The 15,316-nt window shown below is 49.6% G+C and overlaps 2 protein-coding genes across 6 annotated transcripts in view; one reads left to right on the top strand and one right to left on the bottom strand.

The window, feature by feature from the left end:
* LOC148323988 (titin-like) overlaps positions 1-7,056 on the bottom strand; it is a 149,733-nt gene extending 142,677 nt beyond the window's left edge. Inside the window, 12 exon segments of the mRNA XM_088314508.1 lie at positions 267-409; positions 956-1,098; positions 2,019-2,219; positions 2,296-2,350; positions 2,485-2,746; positions 2,827-2,889; positions 3,566-3,716; positions 4,202-4,422; positions 4,511-4,605; positions 5,263-5,550; positions 5,941-6,144; positions 6,966-7,056. Coding sequence (XP_088170634.1) covers positions 267-409; positions 956-1,098; positions 2,019-2,219; positions 2,296-2,350; positions 2,485-2,746; positions 2,827-2,889; positions 3,566-3,716; positions 4,202-4,422; positions 4,511-4,605; positions 5,263-5,550; positions 5,941-6,144; positions 6,966-7,056 — 1,917 coding nt within the window.
* Positions 1-15,316, top strand: part of LOC148323987 (zinc finger E-box-binding homeobox 2-like) — a 40,286-nt gene that overhangs the window by 15,867 nt on the left and 9,103 nt on the right. For 2 of the 5 annotated variants that reach the window (XM_088315197.1, XM_088315196.1), the window contains exon 1: positions 12,606-13,488. The exons of 1 other annotated variant lie outside the window; for it this stretch is intronic. In XM_088315197.1, coding sequence (XP_088171323.1) covers positions 13,431-13,488 — 58 coding nt within the window. In that variant the 5' untranslated portion in view covers positions 12,606-13,430. Of the gene's footprint in view, positions 1-12,603; positions 13,489-15,316 lie in introns of those variants that run through there. 2 more of the 5 variants (XM_088315199.1, XM_088315200.1) reach the window with 2 other exon arrangements.

The raw sequence follows: 15,316 nt of genomic DNA, 5'->3' as shown, positions 1-15,316 counted from the left end.
AATCAGAAACGGATTTCAGTAAAACGTGCCATTTGGTCTAAGGCTTACGATAAGTTAATGAATCGTTCCAAACTTGGCCCAGTGGAAAGAAAAGAAATCTGATGAATTGCTTTTATAATCGATTCAGATGGAGCACCAGCTACCTAATGTCACTAATGATACCCCCAGGCCCCCCAAAACCCCCCCCCCCCGTAAAAAGCTGTCCGCCAAATGAAAATAGACCGGGAATAACTTAAAAACAAAATAATTTTACGGGTCCCTCTTACCTGTCCCGAGATAATTGTGGTGGTCATGTTCTCCGTTGTCGTCAAGGTGGGGGCAACATCTGCGACCAGGGGCTCCTGCACTGGCACTTGGACTCCCGCCTGGGAGGTCACCTCCTGTTTCTTCACGTAGGCCTCGTATTCACCTGGAGGGGGGAAACGTCTCAACCTTCTGTTGCAACTGACGCCGGCATGTGGACGCTTGGTCATTGAGGTCACAGTAATCGACAAAGGTTGACCGGACGGGACTGGACCAAACCGGTTGGTTGAAGACGTTTCGCTTCTTTCAGTTGAACATTTTAGATGTGCTCTTTCTATTTCTGTCCCTGGTTGGGGTGGTCACGATAGTGGTCAGGACTGTCAGGGGGCTTCAAAGACACTCGAGAGGCAGCGGAGGAGCCATGCTTTTGTTGTTATAAACAAAGATTGGCTCACGCCAACCCTAAGGTGAGCACGAAGGAGCCCTTTTCCCAGCAGGCAGCTCTGCAACTGATCGGGATGCAAAATACTCGCCTGGCAACAACAACAATCCGAAGCCTTTTGTGACCACCACCACCAAAGACAAAAAGGAAGACTGCCCACCTCGAAATTTAGAAGCCAATGAGCATTTTGGACGAGAAGCCAGAAGAGTCCAGCTGGCAAAAGTCAACCTTTACGGGCTAACGGCAACATGGTTTGGCTGTCAAACAGACCTTCCTCCAGCAGCCTGGCGGTGGCGGACGCCTCTCCGAGCTGGTTCCTGGCAAAGACGGAATATTCTCCGGCATCGTCAGCAAAAGTCATCGAGATCACCAGGTGGCAAACGCCGCTCTCCTTCTGGTAGGCAACTTTGTATCTACAAGACAGTTCCCAGACGTTGACTGTGAGGGGGCGCGACGCGACCGGGCAGTTTGCGTCAGACTCGTTTGAGAAACTCAATTTGAAATCAATTCCTTGTCCTTTACTGATCTTCAATCATGACATCTAAGTCACATGGGTGACTTTGTTACAGACATTTTAGGTTTTTCTTCGACCAGTCTCCATTTCTGGAGAAAGAGACCCATTCATACAATAGTCTCATGTCCGGCACGGGCATTTAAAGCCTTGCTGGGCTCCAATGAAGCAAACCAATTTTTATCTGATGGTAAGCGAAAACAATTGCATTTCAATTTAATTCTGTTTGGGGCCACCAACATGTTCCTTTGAGCCCACAAGTGGCCCGTGGGCCTGTTCTAAAACAAGCTCACCAACCAAATGCATCCAAAAGAGAATTAGCAGTTTTTGTTCCTCTTCTTAAATCACTCTCGCATTGGTGTCAATTTGGAATGCAAAAATATTTCAAAGTTCAGTGATATAGCACCAAAACCAAAATTTGGTATTTGTTCCTGGAGATAAACTTTTGCGGGAGAAACAGCAATGAGATTTGCCACCGATTAACTGGAGCAAATGTGTTTTATGGAAGTTTGTATATGAAGGTCTGCACGATTAGCAATTCAAGACAAAATCTTGTTCTGTGAAAATCCAAATTCTTTCCTGATGTTGTTTTACAAGCTGCGGATTGCAAACAAATTAGATAATTAAAATGATAGCGAATTGACATGTGAGACAAAAATTAAAAATGTAAAAGAAGCCAAGAAGAAACAAAAAAATTGAAAGGAAATCGAAAGCTGGAAGGGTCTTGCTTTTGGGTGTCCTTTATTTTTTGCGGTGTTTATTCTCCACAACAGTCGCCAAATCCAACGAGTCCTGATTGTTAAAAGTTGAGCGAGGACAAACCTGTATCCGGTGGTGAGCGGGACGCCGCTCTTCTTCCAGATGATGTGCGGGTTGGGTCTTCCCCCAACTTGGCATTCAAAGACAATACTTCCTCCCTCAACCAGCTTCTGGACGCCGGGAGTCCTGACAAAGAAAGGAGCCACGGCGCAGGTCTCGCACTCTATCGCACTCTGCTGGGACATGGTTTCCTCTTCTGAGACTCTGCAAAAACAGTAGAGTGCGAGTCAGCAGGACAGAGGAGTTGGGCATCTGAGAAAGACCGTGGCCATCAACTCACAGCTTCTCTTCAGGTTCCTCGGCAACATCCTCTCGGCCCTCGATGTCCTCGGACACTGAAAGTCAAAGTCTCCTTGAGAACTAGCAATGGAAGAATCACCACACTGATTTTTTTTCTTTTTTTGAGGGGGGGGGCTACGACATTAAATATCAAGCCTGCCGATGGGCGTGACCCAGCGGTTGGACTGACCGTGGATGTGCAGGTAGCAGGAGGTGCTGAGCGTTCCCGCCTCGTTGGTGGCGGTGCACGTGAAGCGTCCGCTGTCCTCGGCGAAGGCCTCGCGGATCAACAAGCGGGCGCAGCCGTCATCGGTGTAGCTAATCTGGAAATCCACGGAGCTCTCAATCTTGTAGTCCTCTCGGAACCACATGATGACGGGAGCGGGATTGCCGCTGATTTGGCACTCCAGCGTCACGCACTCGCCTTCGGTCACATTTGTGTTCTTCAAAGCCTGAAAAAGAAACGAGTACATTTACAACACTTCCAATTTCAAGAACCTCAGACTGAGATCGCCACAACAGTTTGACTCACAGAAAGCAAGACGGGCGGAACTGCACTGTCACCGGGGGGAGTTGCGGCAGCTTCTTCCATCACCTGGATAGTGAGACAAAATTCCGGGTCAACTTTTTCAATGCAGCAAACGCAACGACTTTGACTGGATTATCAAAGAATATTTGGCGAAACTTTTCTGACATCACATTCTGTACTTTCTCATGCTCTTATTATGAATACAAGTCCAAAAAAGCGACAGGAGGCGCCATTATCACGGCCCTCCTTGTCCTGCCTGGAGCAGCACGAACGCTACTCTGGGCTGCTTTTGATTGACTTTAGACTCTGCTTTGAACACAATCCTCCCTGACAGACAGACCATAAAATGTTAAGACTTCGGACTTCATCTCACCACATGCTGCAGGATTGTCAGAGTGGGTCCACATCTCGCCACAACACCAGCTCCCCACAAAGAACTTTGCATGTTCGTATGACTTGACTTGGGACTAGCGTAAACCAAGTCATGACTCGATTAAAACCTGACCAAATTTGACTGGCTTGTATTTTTTTTTTTCTCCCAAGAGTAATTTGGGACTTGCTTGAAACTATGACGACTCAAAATCTTGGACAGCATCCCAGAGGAGAAGGGCTCGAGCGGATCATGATGCTGTTGTTGAACACAAAGCATCATAATGGAGAGGAGGCCTTCGTCATTCCCGTCCGCCAGTCCCTCCAAAATTAGACATGAGATGAGCACGAGACATGCAGCTTCTTGTGTCACCTGCGTGATGCCGATGAGCTGCTGCTCCTGGTCCAGCTGGGCCATGCTGCTGCTGTAGCTGGCCTCGGTCAGGAAACCCGCCTGCTTCCACGGGGGTAGGACATCAGAGCCGCCTCCCACTTGTGGTGTGCCCATTGGGGACGTGACGGCCCTACAAGTGAGACCCGCACTCTGGTGAGTCCGACGCTCACCCAAACACACAACTTTGAACCTGATGCACAGACCGCCGCCGTCGGACGAGGCCAAACTGGACAATCTGCAAATTCAAGTCGACGACTGACCCTCGCACCTCAACCGACTCGTGCAACAAAAGATGGCGAGCCCAAGGTCTTCATTATCCAACTTTTAACCCCGCGGTCTGTGGCTCTTTCGCGTTTCTGTTAAGACTCTCTTTCATTTTGGAACTTGAATCAGGAGGATTTAATCTCAATTTAAATGTGTCCTTTTGCTTTTCAAATGCATTTCTAAATTGAAAGTGCTTTTTATAACACGGAATCAAAAGGTTTGTTTTTTTTTTTTGCGTGGGGGCGACATGCTACATGCTGGCTCTTGGACTGTTTAAGGTTGCCAACCTCTGCTTTAACCCTCCAACCCTTGAACTCGATATCCCCTAAGCCGCTAATCTTTGAAACTCACCTCCTGAGTGTGGACGTTGGTGCGTTGACGTGTCTGACAGGCGAAGGCGACTGCTGCCGGCCGACCGTCGCCTTGGCGATGGCCGACGGCTGAGTGGGCGACAAGCCTGTGTGTTTGGGAGCCCCTCTGGGTATGGTTTTGTGGGCCAGGAGCTCCGTGACCTCTGCGCCCTCCACCTTCATTGCCATCGTAGCCATGCTCTGAAAACTGGCATCCGTCTTCTGGGGAGTGGGAGTGGAAGCATTTTCGGATTTCTGAACTCTTGACTGAAACTGGAAAGACAGAAAGACACGGAACGAGTTTCTGTACCTGCTCCACTCTGGTCTGATAACTCATCTGAGAGTCGGAAACCTGTGAACTGGAAACCAGGGTCTTGGTTTTCTTGGCTGGGACGACATCCTCGCCTGCATGGCCACAAAAGGGTCAAAAGTCACTTCAAAATATCATAGTGGTTCGAGTAGGTCTCCATGTTTGACCGCACTTGGAATTTTTATGTTGCGCTTGTTCTCATTCGGGTCGCAAGTGAGCTAGAATCCAAGATGACTTGAGTGAGGGGCGGGGTTGACCCCAGACCGGTCACCAGCACAAATTGGGGAGGATATGAACCCCGCACAGGCAGGCTAGAGCCTAGATTTGCGGTTTTGGGAAATTTCAGGATGGATTTAAAATACACCGCAACCTGATGACCTTCATTTAGCCTCCTGTGCACTTGGTTAAAACTGCTTCAGGACTATTCCAAAGTTGTTTGAAAATGGAGAAATTAGTTTGGATCAAAAAACACACGACAAGGAGGAACAGAAAGCAGAAGTGTGTTTCTGTTCAAGGCGAGAATTGGTGGGACGCTTATGCAAATGACCTGAAAATGTGCGCTTCCATTATTTATTTAAAAGCAATGTTCAAAATCTATGAATGGCGAGCGTCCATTTTGTTGGTTTGAAATTTTTTGTCTTCAACAAAAAATCTTTTTGACTGTTGACATTTTACTTCTAAGTCCGATACTACAAACATTTTGGAAGTTTTCCCATTTTGAACAAAAACTGACCAACATCGCAGACACTCACCATGAACCAGCAACTCGGCGGAGGACGTGGCTCGGCCGCTGCTGTTGCTGGCGATCACCGAGTACGTCCCGGAGTCCTCCGGGAAGGCCTCTGCAATTAGCAGACTGTACGCGTCTCCGTCCTGGATGATGGTGAAGTCAGCCGAGCTCTGGATCTCGGCTCCCTCTCGGTAAAACATGACTGCGGGCGGTGGGATGCCGGTGACTCGGATGGCTAGTTTCACCTGACTACCCTGCCGCACTGTCGAGCTCTGGAGTCTCTGAAGGAAACTGGGAGGCGACGTCTCCGCTGCAGAGGAACAAAATTCCAATTTCAAACGTTGCGCTTCAGTCCCGGAGAGGCAGATTCCATCTGCACGGGTCTCACCACTATGCCTGCAGCAGGCGTCTCGAAAAGGTTTGTGTCTACATGAGCTCTTAAAGGGAACAAGGAGTTCAAAACTAGCTGGAGTCATGGAGGGGGGAGGGAGGACTTCAAGACCGCCTGAGGTCTTGAAGATGAGGAAAAAACTTGAAAGGGACATCACAAAAGACTAATGGAACGCCTACTAGGCCAGAGGATTGAAGACCATCTGACGTTTTGAATGCAACGAGGAGTGAACGTCGACTAGGTCAGAGGTGGTTTAAGAGCACCCGATGTCTTGAAGGGTATGAGGACTGGTTCCAGACTGGCTCTCACCTGTAACGATGAGTTCGGCAGTGCTGGTGGCTTGTCCTGCTCCGTTGGTGGCTCGGACGGAAAACCTCCCGCTGTGCGCGGCGTTGACGGCATCGATGCTCAGAACAGCGTGGCCGTCGCTGAACGAGATCTGAACGCCGGGCAAGGCGGCGGCCGACAGGACCTGGCCGTCGCGGAACCACGACACCTCGGGAACCGGAGCACCTGGAGGGCAGACAACAGCTTGATAAGTGGCTTCTGCTTTGTCTGATTTCCAAGATGGGTTTTTAGAAAACGGCTGGAACATATTTTGGACTCTGATTGAGTGCAGTTCATTTGGAACTAGAAATGAGTGGATTCAATCTCTAAAGTGTGCATTACTTCAAAGTCACTTATGTTTCTTTTTTTGTTTCCAATTCCAATGCGTGGCTCTTCTGCTCAACCCGCAGGCATCTTATCAAAAGCCGACAATCTCCAACGTAGGTTTGAAACTGAACAGTGATTTGATTACATCGGCAAATCAGAGCTGTTGTTCGATTCTGCTTCTTTCATTTTAGGCAGCTGGCCTAAGTGAAGCCCTTTCTTTAGAAACAGTAATCCAGGCCTTGGTTCCATCTCGGCTAGATTACTATAATGCACTTGATTTTGGAGTCAGCCAGTCCACCCTCATGTAACTCCAACTGCTCCAAAATGCTGCTGCTCATCTTTTAACTGGAGCTCGGAAGACAGATCACATCACCCCAATCGTGGCTTCTTTTCACTGGTCTGGTCTTATGTAGGCCACATTTGCATTTCATCATTTCGCCGTGTTTGTTTTCAGACATTTATTCTGGTCCGATTAGTTTTTCGTGTTCCTATTTAAGAGCTTTTGGTTAACTTATCGGAAGTATTTGAGTACATCTTGGGGTATTTTTTGCAGACGTGTTTGACTCCATCTACAAGCGTTTGGGTCCAATTATGGACTTGGGCCGAGCACCCGACTGCATTTCTGAGGTGGCGCTTGGCGGCCAATGTTTGCGAAGTCATCACAGGGTCACAGGTCTTACCGCTCACATGTGCCTGGAACGAGGCGGCACTACCCTCTAGTGCCACGACGCTCTGCAGCGGCTGTGTGAAAGTCGGCGCCTGTGTTGACATTTTCTTCTTCTTGGCTTGGCTCGACGGCCTGCAGGTCGGCAAAAAAGACATGAAGGAAAAACTTTGGAGAGAGCGAAACACTTTTTTCAAAAGGTCAGCACCACATTTCTGCAACAAGATTGGTCAAATTGGTTCAACCAATTCTTGGTTAAATGGAAACAATCAGATGTCACTGCCGTCGTGTTTTCCGATTATTTTTGATGATGACGATTTTGTGACCGCCGACTAACTGATTTTGTCACACTTGAATTGTCGTCATTGCTCGTGTGACAAATTAGACTTTTTTTTGTGGGACGCATCAGCAAAGTTTTTTGCTGTCAGTCGAGCGCGACAGCTGACACCAGCGACCCCGATCGAGTGGGGCCCCCCGCCCCCTCCACAAAACCGCCCACCTTCCGCCCGCAGGCGGATATAAATAGTTGGAAGGGCCGGCAAGATGTGACGGGCAGCGGCAGCTGAACGAGGCAACACACGACGTGTGTGTGTTCTCACGCAACATGCAGCACTTCCTGTTGCTTCGTCACAGTGCAACAAATTCGATCATTTCTCGTGTATTTTTTTTCTTTGTCTAAAATCAGGAAGAAATGCTGAGAAAAATTATCAGCATCAGAAATTATGTTTTGAATGCACTCATGTGTCAGGAGCGTGTCGATTTCAAATCAATTCGAGACGTCAGTGAATTTTGGGTGGGATGATTGGCAGGCTCCGCCCCCCCCCTGTCATGATGACATCATTTTCCAATGCTGTCCACCTTCGGCACGGCCGACTTTTGTCGCGTCCGATCATGAGGCGCATGACCACTTTGAGGGAGCCTCCGAAAAGGCCGTCGATTGCGCTTGATTGCGATGACGTGCAGAAGCGCTTGGCGGCGGCGAGGAGGCCAAATCCAAATGAGGCCGCATTGCTGCTCAAAATAGATTTTGGATTGACAGGCAGCATGTGTGGCGCATAACTGTGCGAGGGGAGGGGGCGCTCAAGTGACCATTCCCTTAAAAAGCCATCGTCCCCCGGCTGGGACGACCCCCCCTCCCTCACCTGGGCTATTTTGGGCTTTTGTCAAAGTTGCCACATGCCACTCACATGAGCACCAAATCAGCCAAACTTTCCCAAATGAGCTTCACAATTGTGCATCCGGGGCAAAGGGCAGGGGGGGTCGGTTTGTTACTCACGTGAAAGGCCGCCCGCTGGTGTTGGGACGGAGCCCCCCCGATGAAGCCGAGCAGCTTCCCGATGGTCCAAGTTTGTCTCCAAAGCTTGCAGGACGCCCCCGGAAAAGACCAAACTACACCCCCGTGTAGTCGTCCAGCCGAGGCAGGCTGGGAAGGAAAACTGCTCAGGGGGGCTCCACTCGCTGTCACCTTCTTATACCGTGTGGGGAGGGGGGCGCCCCGGGTCCCCCACCCGGCACATCTCATTGGTCCAGCTGACCTGCAAGAGAGCATCATGGGATATGGAAGCCACAACTTATCCAACAACCCAGCCTGCCCCCCCCCAAGCCAATTAATTGATTACGCTAACATTTTGGAGATGCAGGAAGTGGTCTTCAACAAGCCTTAAAGTAAAGTAAGCAGAGGCTGTAGCTGGCTCTCAATGCCCCCCCCACCTTGTCGACCCCGCCCCCCACTTACAACACACGCAGGCCCCTTCATTGTTTTCCTCATCTTCCTCACTCTGAAATCAGGCATCAAGGCCCCGTTTTGAGTTTCAAATGAATTGAATTGGACTCATCAGCGTCGTCGTCGCCCAATTCATTTTTTTTTGGTTCAAGTCGCGTCTGTGTCGTCAAGGCTGCTCAAAAATTTGCTGAGATTACTTTAGCACTTGCAGCCAAAATCAAAGTCAAGCAAAGATGAGCGACACCCCCTCGGCCGAAACTTGCAGACCTGAAGAAGGCGTCCGGATGGAGCGATTGGGGGGGGGGGGGTGCATCGGAGGACTCCAGGCGGCCATTTTGCAGCCTCATTTGGGGTATTGCACAACACCAATTTTTGTGTTTGCGTGTGGACATTTGCAGACTTTTTGCTTCGTCTTGATCTCTGGAAAATCATTTTCAAGGGATGCAAAGTACAAGAAAAGATTTTTGATTTGCTCTTCTCACACATTTGCAGGAGGAAAAAAAATACAAGTGGCTGAAAAAACAGTCACGATTTGGAAGTGAATGACGAGTGAACAAGTGACAAAACAAAACAAATGTAGTAAGCACCGATGGCCACCAGAGGGAGCCAAACCCAAATGGAAAAACAAACCCAAACAACAGCCGGCCTGTCTTGTCTTTGGCCAAACGCTTCAGCCACTTTCCCGCCGCTGTCACTCACGCTGATGGTGGTCTTAGGGCCGCAGACCGGCACCTGCAAGACCGGCAGCTGCGTCTCGTCAGCCACGGCCGCACGACAATGTACCTCGCCGCCACCCGTGCGAACGTGCAAGTCGTCGTGAAGCGTCCAGAAAAGCGCCACATTCATCTGATGCTTCAGTTTTCTGATGTGTTGCTCACATTGACAAGACAGCATTAGCAAGGTAGCTTTGGCTAGGGATAGCATCTTCCGGTTTGGGGTTCCCACTATTTTATTATGTTTTTTTTTGGTACACTTGCAGTCTAGAACTTTCTTTTTTCTCTTATCCCTCCATCCATCTTCTGTACCGCTTCTCCTCACAAGGGTCGCGGGGGGTACTGGAGCCTATCCCAGCTATCTTCGGGCAGTAGGCGGGGAACACCCTGAACTGGTTGCCAGCCAATCGCAGGGCACACAAAGACGAACAACCATCCGCGCTCACACTCATACCTAGTGACAATTTAGAGCGTCCAATCAACCTGCCGCGCATGTTTTTGGAATGTGGGAGGAAACCGGAGTACCCGGGGGAAATCCACACAGGCACGGGGAGAACATGCAAACTCCACCTAGGAAGGCCAGAGCCGCAATCGAACTCTGCACCTTTGAACTGTGAGGCCATCATGCCGCCCAAATGATTTTTCTCTTTATTTTGTGTCTTGACTTCTGCAACTCCAGAGGTTGCCTCGCTGGTCCCGGCCGTCCACATTGTGTCGCCCGCATGAGCGTGTTGCTCCACTGATCACGCTCGTCCCGTTGTCGACATTTGATCTGCCGCCAGGATTCTCCTTCATCGGCGGCACCGCACGATGCCTCCCGTCTGCCAATTTCCGTCAGAGCGGGTCGGGTGCCTGCCGGTCTTCCTCAGCGCACATCCGGACCCCGCCGGTCTCCCTGCGGGCTCGCTGACACAAAGCGTCCATTTAGGTTCCCATGACGACCGCGGCGGGGTACCCCTTGCCCCCCGCGGCGCAAAGCCAAAAGGCCAAAGTGGACTCTTGGCTTTGCCACTGCTGGTTTGGCTGAGCAGCCAGCTGGTGGCCTTTTCTTCGAATGTGACGAGAGGCAAGCGGTTGGCATGCGAACCTTCTTCGTGAGTGTCATTGTGTGAGCGCCGTGGCGTTTGTTTGTTTGTTTGGACTTGCGCTGACATTCTCCTTGTTTGTACTTTCACACTCTTGTTCTCATGGTTTTGGTGGTTGGCGCGAGTCGAAGGGCCGGCCGCCATTTTGTGATTTCCGTGCAGACTGCCTGCTCATCTGGCAAACTTTGCCAATTGAAGTCTGAGATTGTCAAAAGTGCCTCATGGTTTGCGTTTAACCGTTGCCTGCAGTTGTCGTCACCTGAAAGTGAGCCACTGAACAGTTTTGAGTTGCCACACCCGACAACAATCAGTCCAACCTTCGCCGATGTCGAACTTGCAGTTGCGCGAGCGTCGCCGTTTGCCCGCCGTTGCGAGCCTCCTGCGGTGACCTGCTCTCACTTTAGGAGCTCATCTGGATTAGCCGCTCGGCTCCATCAGCATCGTCCCCCCACCGAGTTCCCCAGCAGGAAGTCCGGGGACAGATGGCCAGACCCCAAATCCCCCCAAAAATTAAGAGGGGTGGGAGGAACATTGTTCCTTGACATGGAAGTCAGCCGTGCTGCTTGTTGCAAATCTCTGCGGCACTCCGCTCCAGGTAGCCGCGCGGCGTCCCCGAAGACGTCGCCGACCAGGACTCACGTTGAGCTGCGGACCACAATGCACCCGCACGTCGAACACACACACATTGGAGGACGTTGGGGGCGAGTCACACTGGGGGGTGGCGACACTCCTGATCTGGAATCAGGAGAGAAATGCCGACATTCTGCGCAAAAAAAATCCACCTGGCACACCGTCCTGCATTTCACAGTTTTTGAGAGCAGAAAGACGCAAATTGATCATGCAAGGCCGCTTGTTCACTGAAAGAAAAGCACGAAATTCTGATCATCTGAGCGCCCTGAAAAAAACGCCAGGTGCTGAAAGTCCAAAGCTTGCCACCGTTGGGCTCCGGCCAGGTGCCGGTTTTTGTTTTTTGGCTCAGCCAGGCCTTGGTTTTCAGCTTTGTGCCGGTTTTCTTTCTTTGGGCGGCTTGAGTCAAACGTGGCAAATAAATTATGGCCTTTCGGCTTGCGGCATCTCTGGTCCTGCTTCGCTTTTGCCGTTTTTCCGTTTCTCTTCTTGTCGTCTGTTCTTTCCGGGGTTTTTTAACTTTTTAACTAAATTTAATTATTATTCGCTATTTTTAGAATCCTTTGAAGAAAATCGAAACTCAACCTTTTTTGCTTCAAATATGCAAAACAGTAAAAAAAATGTTTTGCTTTTCAAGGAGGAATGCATTTGGATGTTTTTTGTTTTTGTTTTTTTTTAACTGGAGTCCAACAAAAGAAAATTTGGGTTTGTCGTTTTTGAAGAAAACGATCAAGAAATTGATGTAATATATTTTTTTTTTTGCCGTGCTCGTTATTTAGCAAGACGTTTCTTTTGTGGCCATTTTGCTTTTTTGTTTCCAAAATTTATTTAGGAAACGGAAAACCTTTGGTCCTCGTTTTTGAACTTGAAGAAATTTGTCTTTCCGCTTTCGGAGGATGATTTTGCAAATTGCTTTCTCTTTTTTTTTTTTTTTTCTTTCTGTGCAAGTTTGTGAAAGCAAACGTGACCCAAAAGTGCCAATTTGCTTTTGGTGGCCTCAAAACCAAAAAGAACCCCGCGAGCAAGCCAACGAGAAATTCCTTTTCAAATTCTTTCTTGGCTTGATTGGTCGTGACGCCCGTCTCGACTTTTATTTTATTATTTTTTTTAATCTGCTTTTCAGCTTTTGCTTTTTTGACACTTTGTCGACAAGCACGGCTATATTTATATTTTTTGGGGGGAGGGGGGGGGTCACTTCCTGCCCGGGGCGCTATCTGACCCGTCAGACTTTATCTGAGCCGCACCGAGCGCGACTCGGAAGCGCCGCGCGGCGGATGCGCTGTCAATCAAGTGACTGTCGACGACCGCTCATGCGGAGCGTGTCCTTTCCTGTCACGCTAAAAAAAGTTGGCATGATTGGAGACGTTACGTATCTTAGTTTGAAAAAAAATAAATACATGTTTTTGCGTTCCAAATCAGCCCCGCCCCCATCCACTGCAACTATTACGCAACATCATTTGTGCCGCCCATGAAAGTTCATTCAATTTTGGTCGGCGCATCAATTTTTTGCGTTTTTGTCAAAAGAGCAAAAGTTGCGGCTGGTTTGCGAAAAGTCACAAAATAAGTTTGCCTCCAATTGAAATAAAGTTTTTGTCATCAAACGAAAATTGTTTGAAAGAAAACAAAAACTCTGCGGATACAAAATGGACTCTTTTGGTTTTGGTTTTTGCTTTCAGAAGCGTTTTGGTTGTCGCCGTCACTTTTTGGTTGGATTTCGCAATTTATTTATTTTTTTTTTTACTTTCCAGTCGTGTCCGTCCAGCGGCTCCCTCCGAGTACGTGTGCCTCGTTGTCTCGTCCATTTGCGGCTTTCTTGTCGCTTTCAATTCTCTGTGGGACAATTTCAAAATGCTTTTGGCATTTTGCTTCCTGACATTTTTGGGTCCCCCCTCATCAAGACCCCCCCCCAAAGAAGGGTTTCCTTTCAGCAAAAAAAGCCCATCAACACTAAAGGACACAGAAAAGCGCGTTGTGGCTAACGTAGCGACGCCGTCAAGTTGGGAAAAAAAAAAAAGTTGACGCAACAAGTGACGTCGCGCTCCCCCCAAAGTGAGCACCGTGTGCGTGACCGCTCCTCTGCTCTCAGCGTGGGGGCAGGGGGGCGGGGACGAAGGGGGCGGGGGGCGTCCGCCGACCGCCCTCATTGTTCGGGCGTCTAGGACGCGCGCGGGCCGGTGTGCGCACGCTCCTCAGCGGACGGAGTCGAAGGGGACGCCCTTGTGCTCTCGTGACGGGACGCGGACGGACCCAAAAGCGGTCGGAGCTCCGGTGCCGGAGGTGTGCACGTGCGCGTGCACGCGCCCCTTCCTGCTGCGTGTGTGTGCGGAGCAGACATGGAGGAGCACGCACGCTTCCAGAGGAGGAAACAAGCCAACCCGCGCAGGAATAACGGTAAGACGCGTGCATGCGCATGTGAAACTGCGTGTCCACGTCAAAAAATGGAAAGCGCAACTTGCCCAAAGTTTCAACATTTGATAAGAATCAAAATCAAAATAATTCTGAATCAACATCCTGACGTGCCGCTGAGTGGGCGTGCGCGACGTGCGCCCTCACGACGGTGCGCGCACGTGCACGTTACTGGGAGCAATTGAGTAGCATTTTTGCCTCACTGTCGACTCTGGTGTGACAAGCGAAGGCAAAGCCGCAACTCAAACGCCACAAAGAACAAAAAAAAAAAAGTCTCGGGAAATTTGCGGCGTGCAAAAATCATTCGATGCGCTCAAAAGTCGGCTGTGCAAAATCAAGTTTCACTTTTCCCCTCGATTTTCTTTCGGTTTCTCATTGAATCAATCAAGCAAACGATTTTGTCAACGCGGTCCTCGCTGGACGATGCGGTTGGTCTTGTAATTTGCAGGTCGGGCCGAGTGCCTCGTCGTCTCGCCAACTTGGAGGCACGATTTGAAAGGATGCCGTCAACGTGGCCGCTTGACCGAGATTTTATCTTGGAACTTGTTTTTTTTGGGAGCCGTCCTCAGCAAAGCCGTCCCGGCAGCGGGTGTCCGTCATTCAACGAGAACTCGCAGATATTGAAAATGGATTCCGAGCGCCTTCCGTCCCTTGATGATGTCATGGCAACTCTCGTCCGGTGCAACATTGGCCCCTCCGCCCCGCCCTGATACGAATACGTTTGATTGGCCAGCTCCTACGGCAAGGTCACACACTTGTGCGCACCACGATCAATAGCGGCTGGCATTGGGTGAAGGTCACATGATGACACTCGCCCAAACTCATCACGCCTCCTCGTCCTGGTCAGCAAAAGTTCACTCAAGTCAAGTGTCCTCATTCAAAGTCCTGATCAGGTGTGGAGTGCAATCCTGATGACAAGTCCTGGTCCTAATCAAGAGTTGTCATCAGGAGCTCTAGTTATTATTTTAAGTCACGAGCCTAAGTCAGTCCTGTCGCCACTGTCCTGTTCTTCACACAAACAGTCAAATGTTTTCTCAGTCGAGGAAAGCGAATTTGGTTCCGTGTCAAATTGGAAGTCTGAGAAGACGACTCGGCAATCTTGTTAGTAAAGTGTTGTATGGCGATTTGGGGGGGGGGTTATGGGGGGAGGGGTCTTTTAGTATGTCTTGCCAAACGTGGTTAGCATTCATCCTCTTTGCCAGCAAACACCCCCCACCACTTCCCTCTCTCGCTAATTGTGCGCCCATCCAGAACATATCCCCCCCCCCCCAACTTACAAATGGCCACCGGACCGACACCCCAACCCAAGTGCTCAGGACGGCTGTCAATCAAACAATGACCCGCCCCCTCACCCTGGTTTTTGTTTTGGGGGAATTTTGGCATGTTCACATGCGAATGTAGCGATGACGCTAGCCCTGTTAGCATGCGAACGCGCTGACGATGTGACACGGGGGCAGAATGAGGCCAATCGATGATCGGGCGGGCATGCGCGTGCTGCTACTTGTCTCTGATTGGCTGACAGAGTCCATGTTGCATGAATCTCGTTTATTTGTTGTTCCATGTTAGCTCTTCTCATCGAGGGGTGACAAAAATGTCATTTTACAGCGATGACATCAAATCACAAATAAAAAAAGATAGATTTTTTTTTTTGGACTGCTAAGTAAGTTGAGGTCCGGTGAGCAGTTTTTGCCGAGGCTTTGATTTTGTCCTATTGTCTGTTTACATGTGTTGTGTTTGTGTAGAAAACGAAATCTAAACAAAACTTCTTGAACAAAACATGTAAAGGAACTGAAAAATACATCCTACGTTCATA

This window comes from Idiotropiscis lumnitzeri, chromosome 14 (genome assembly GCF_059441095.1).
Source record: "Idiotropiscis lumnitzeri isolate Australia: NSW breed Sydney's pygmy pipehorse chromosome 14, RoL_Ilum_1.0, whole genome shotgun sequence".
Classification (NCBI taxonomy): Eukaryota; Metazoa; Chordata; class Actinopteri; order Syngnathiformes; family Syngnathidae; genus Idiotropiscis; species Idiotropiscis lumnitzeri.
The sequence above is the reverse complement of the archived record's forward strand: the minus strand, read 5'-3'. Positions and strand labels throughout refer to the sequence as shown.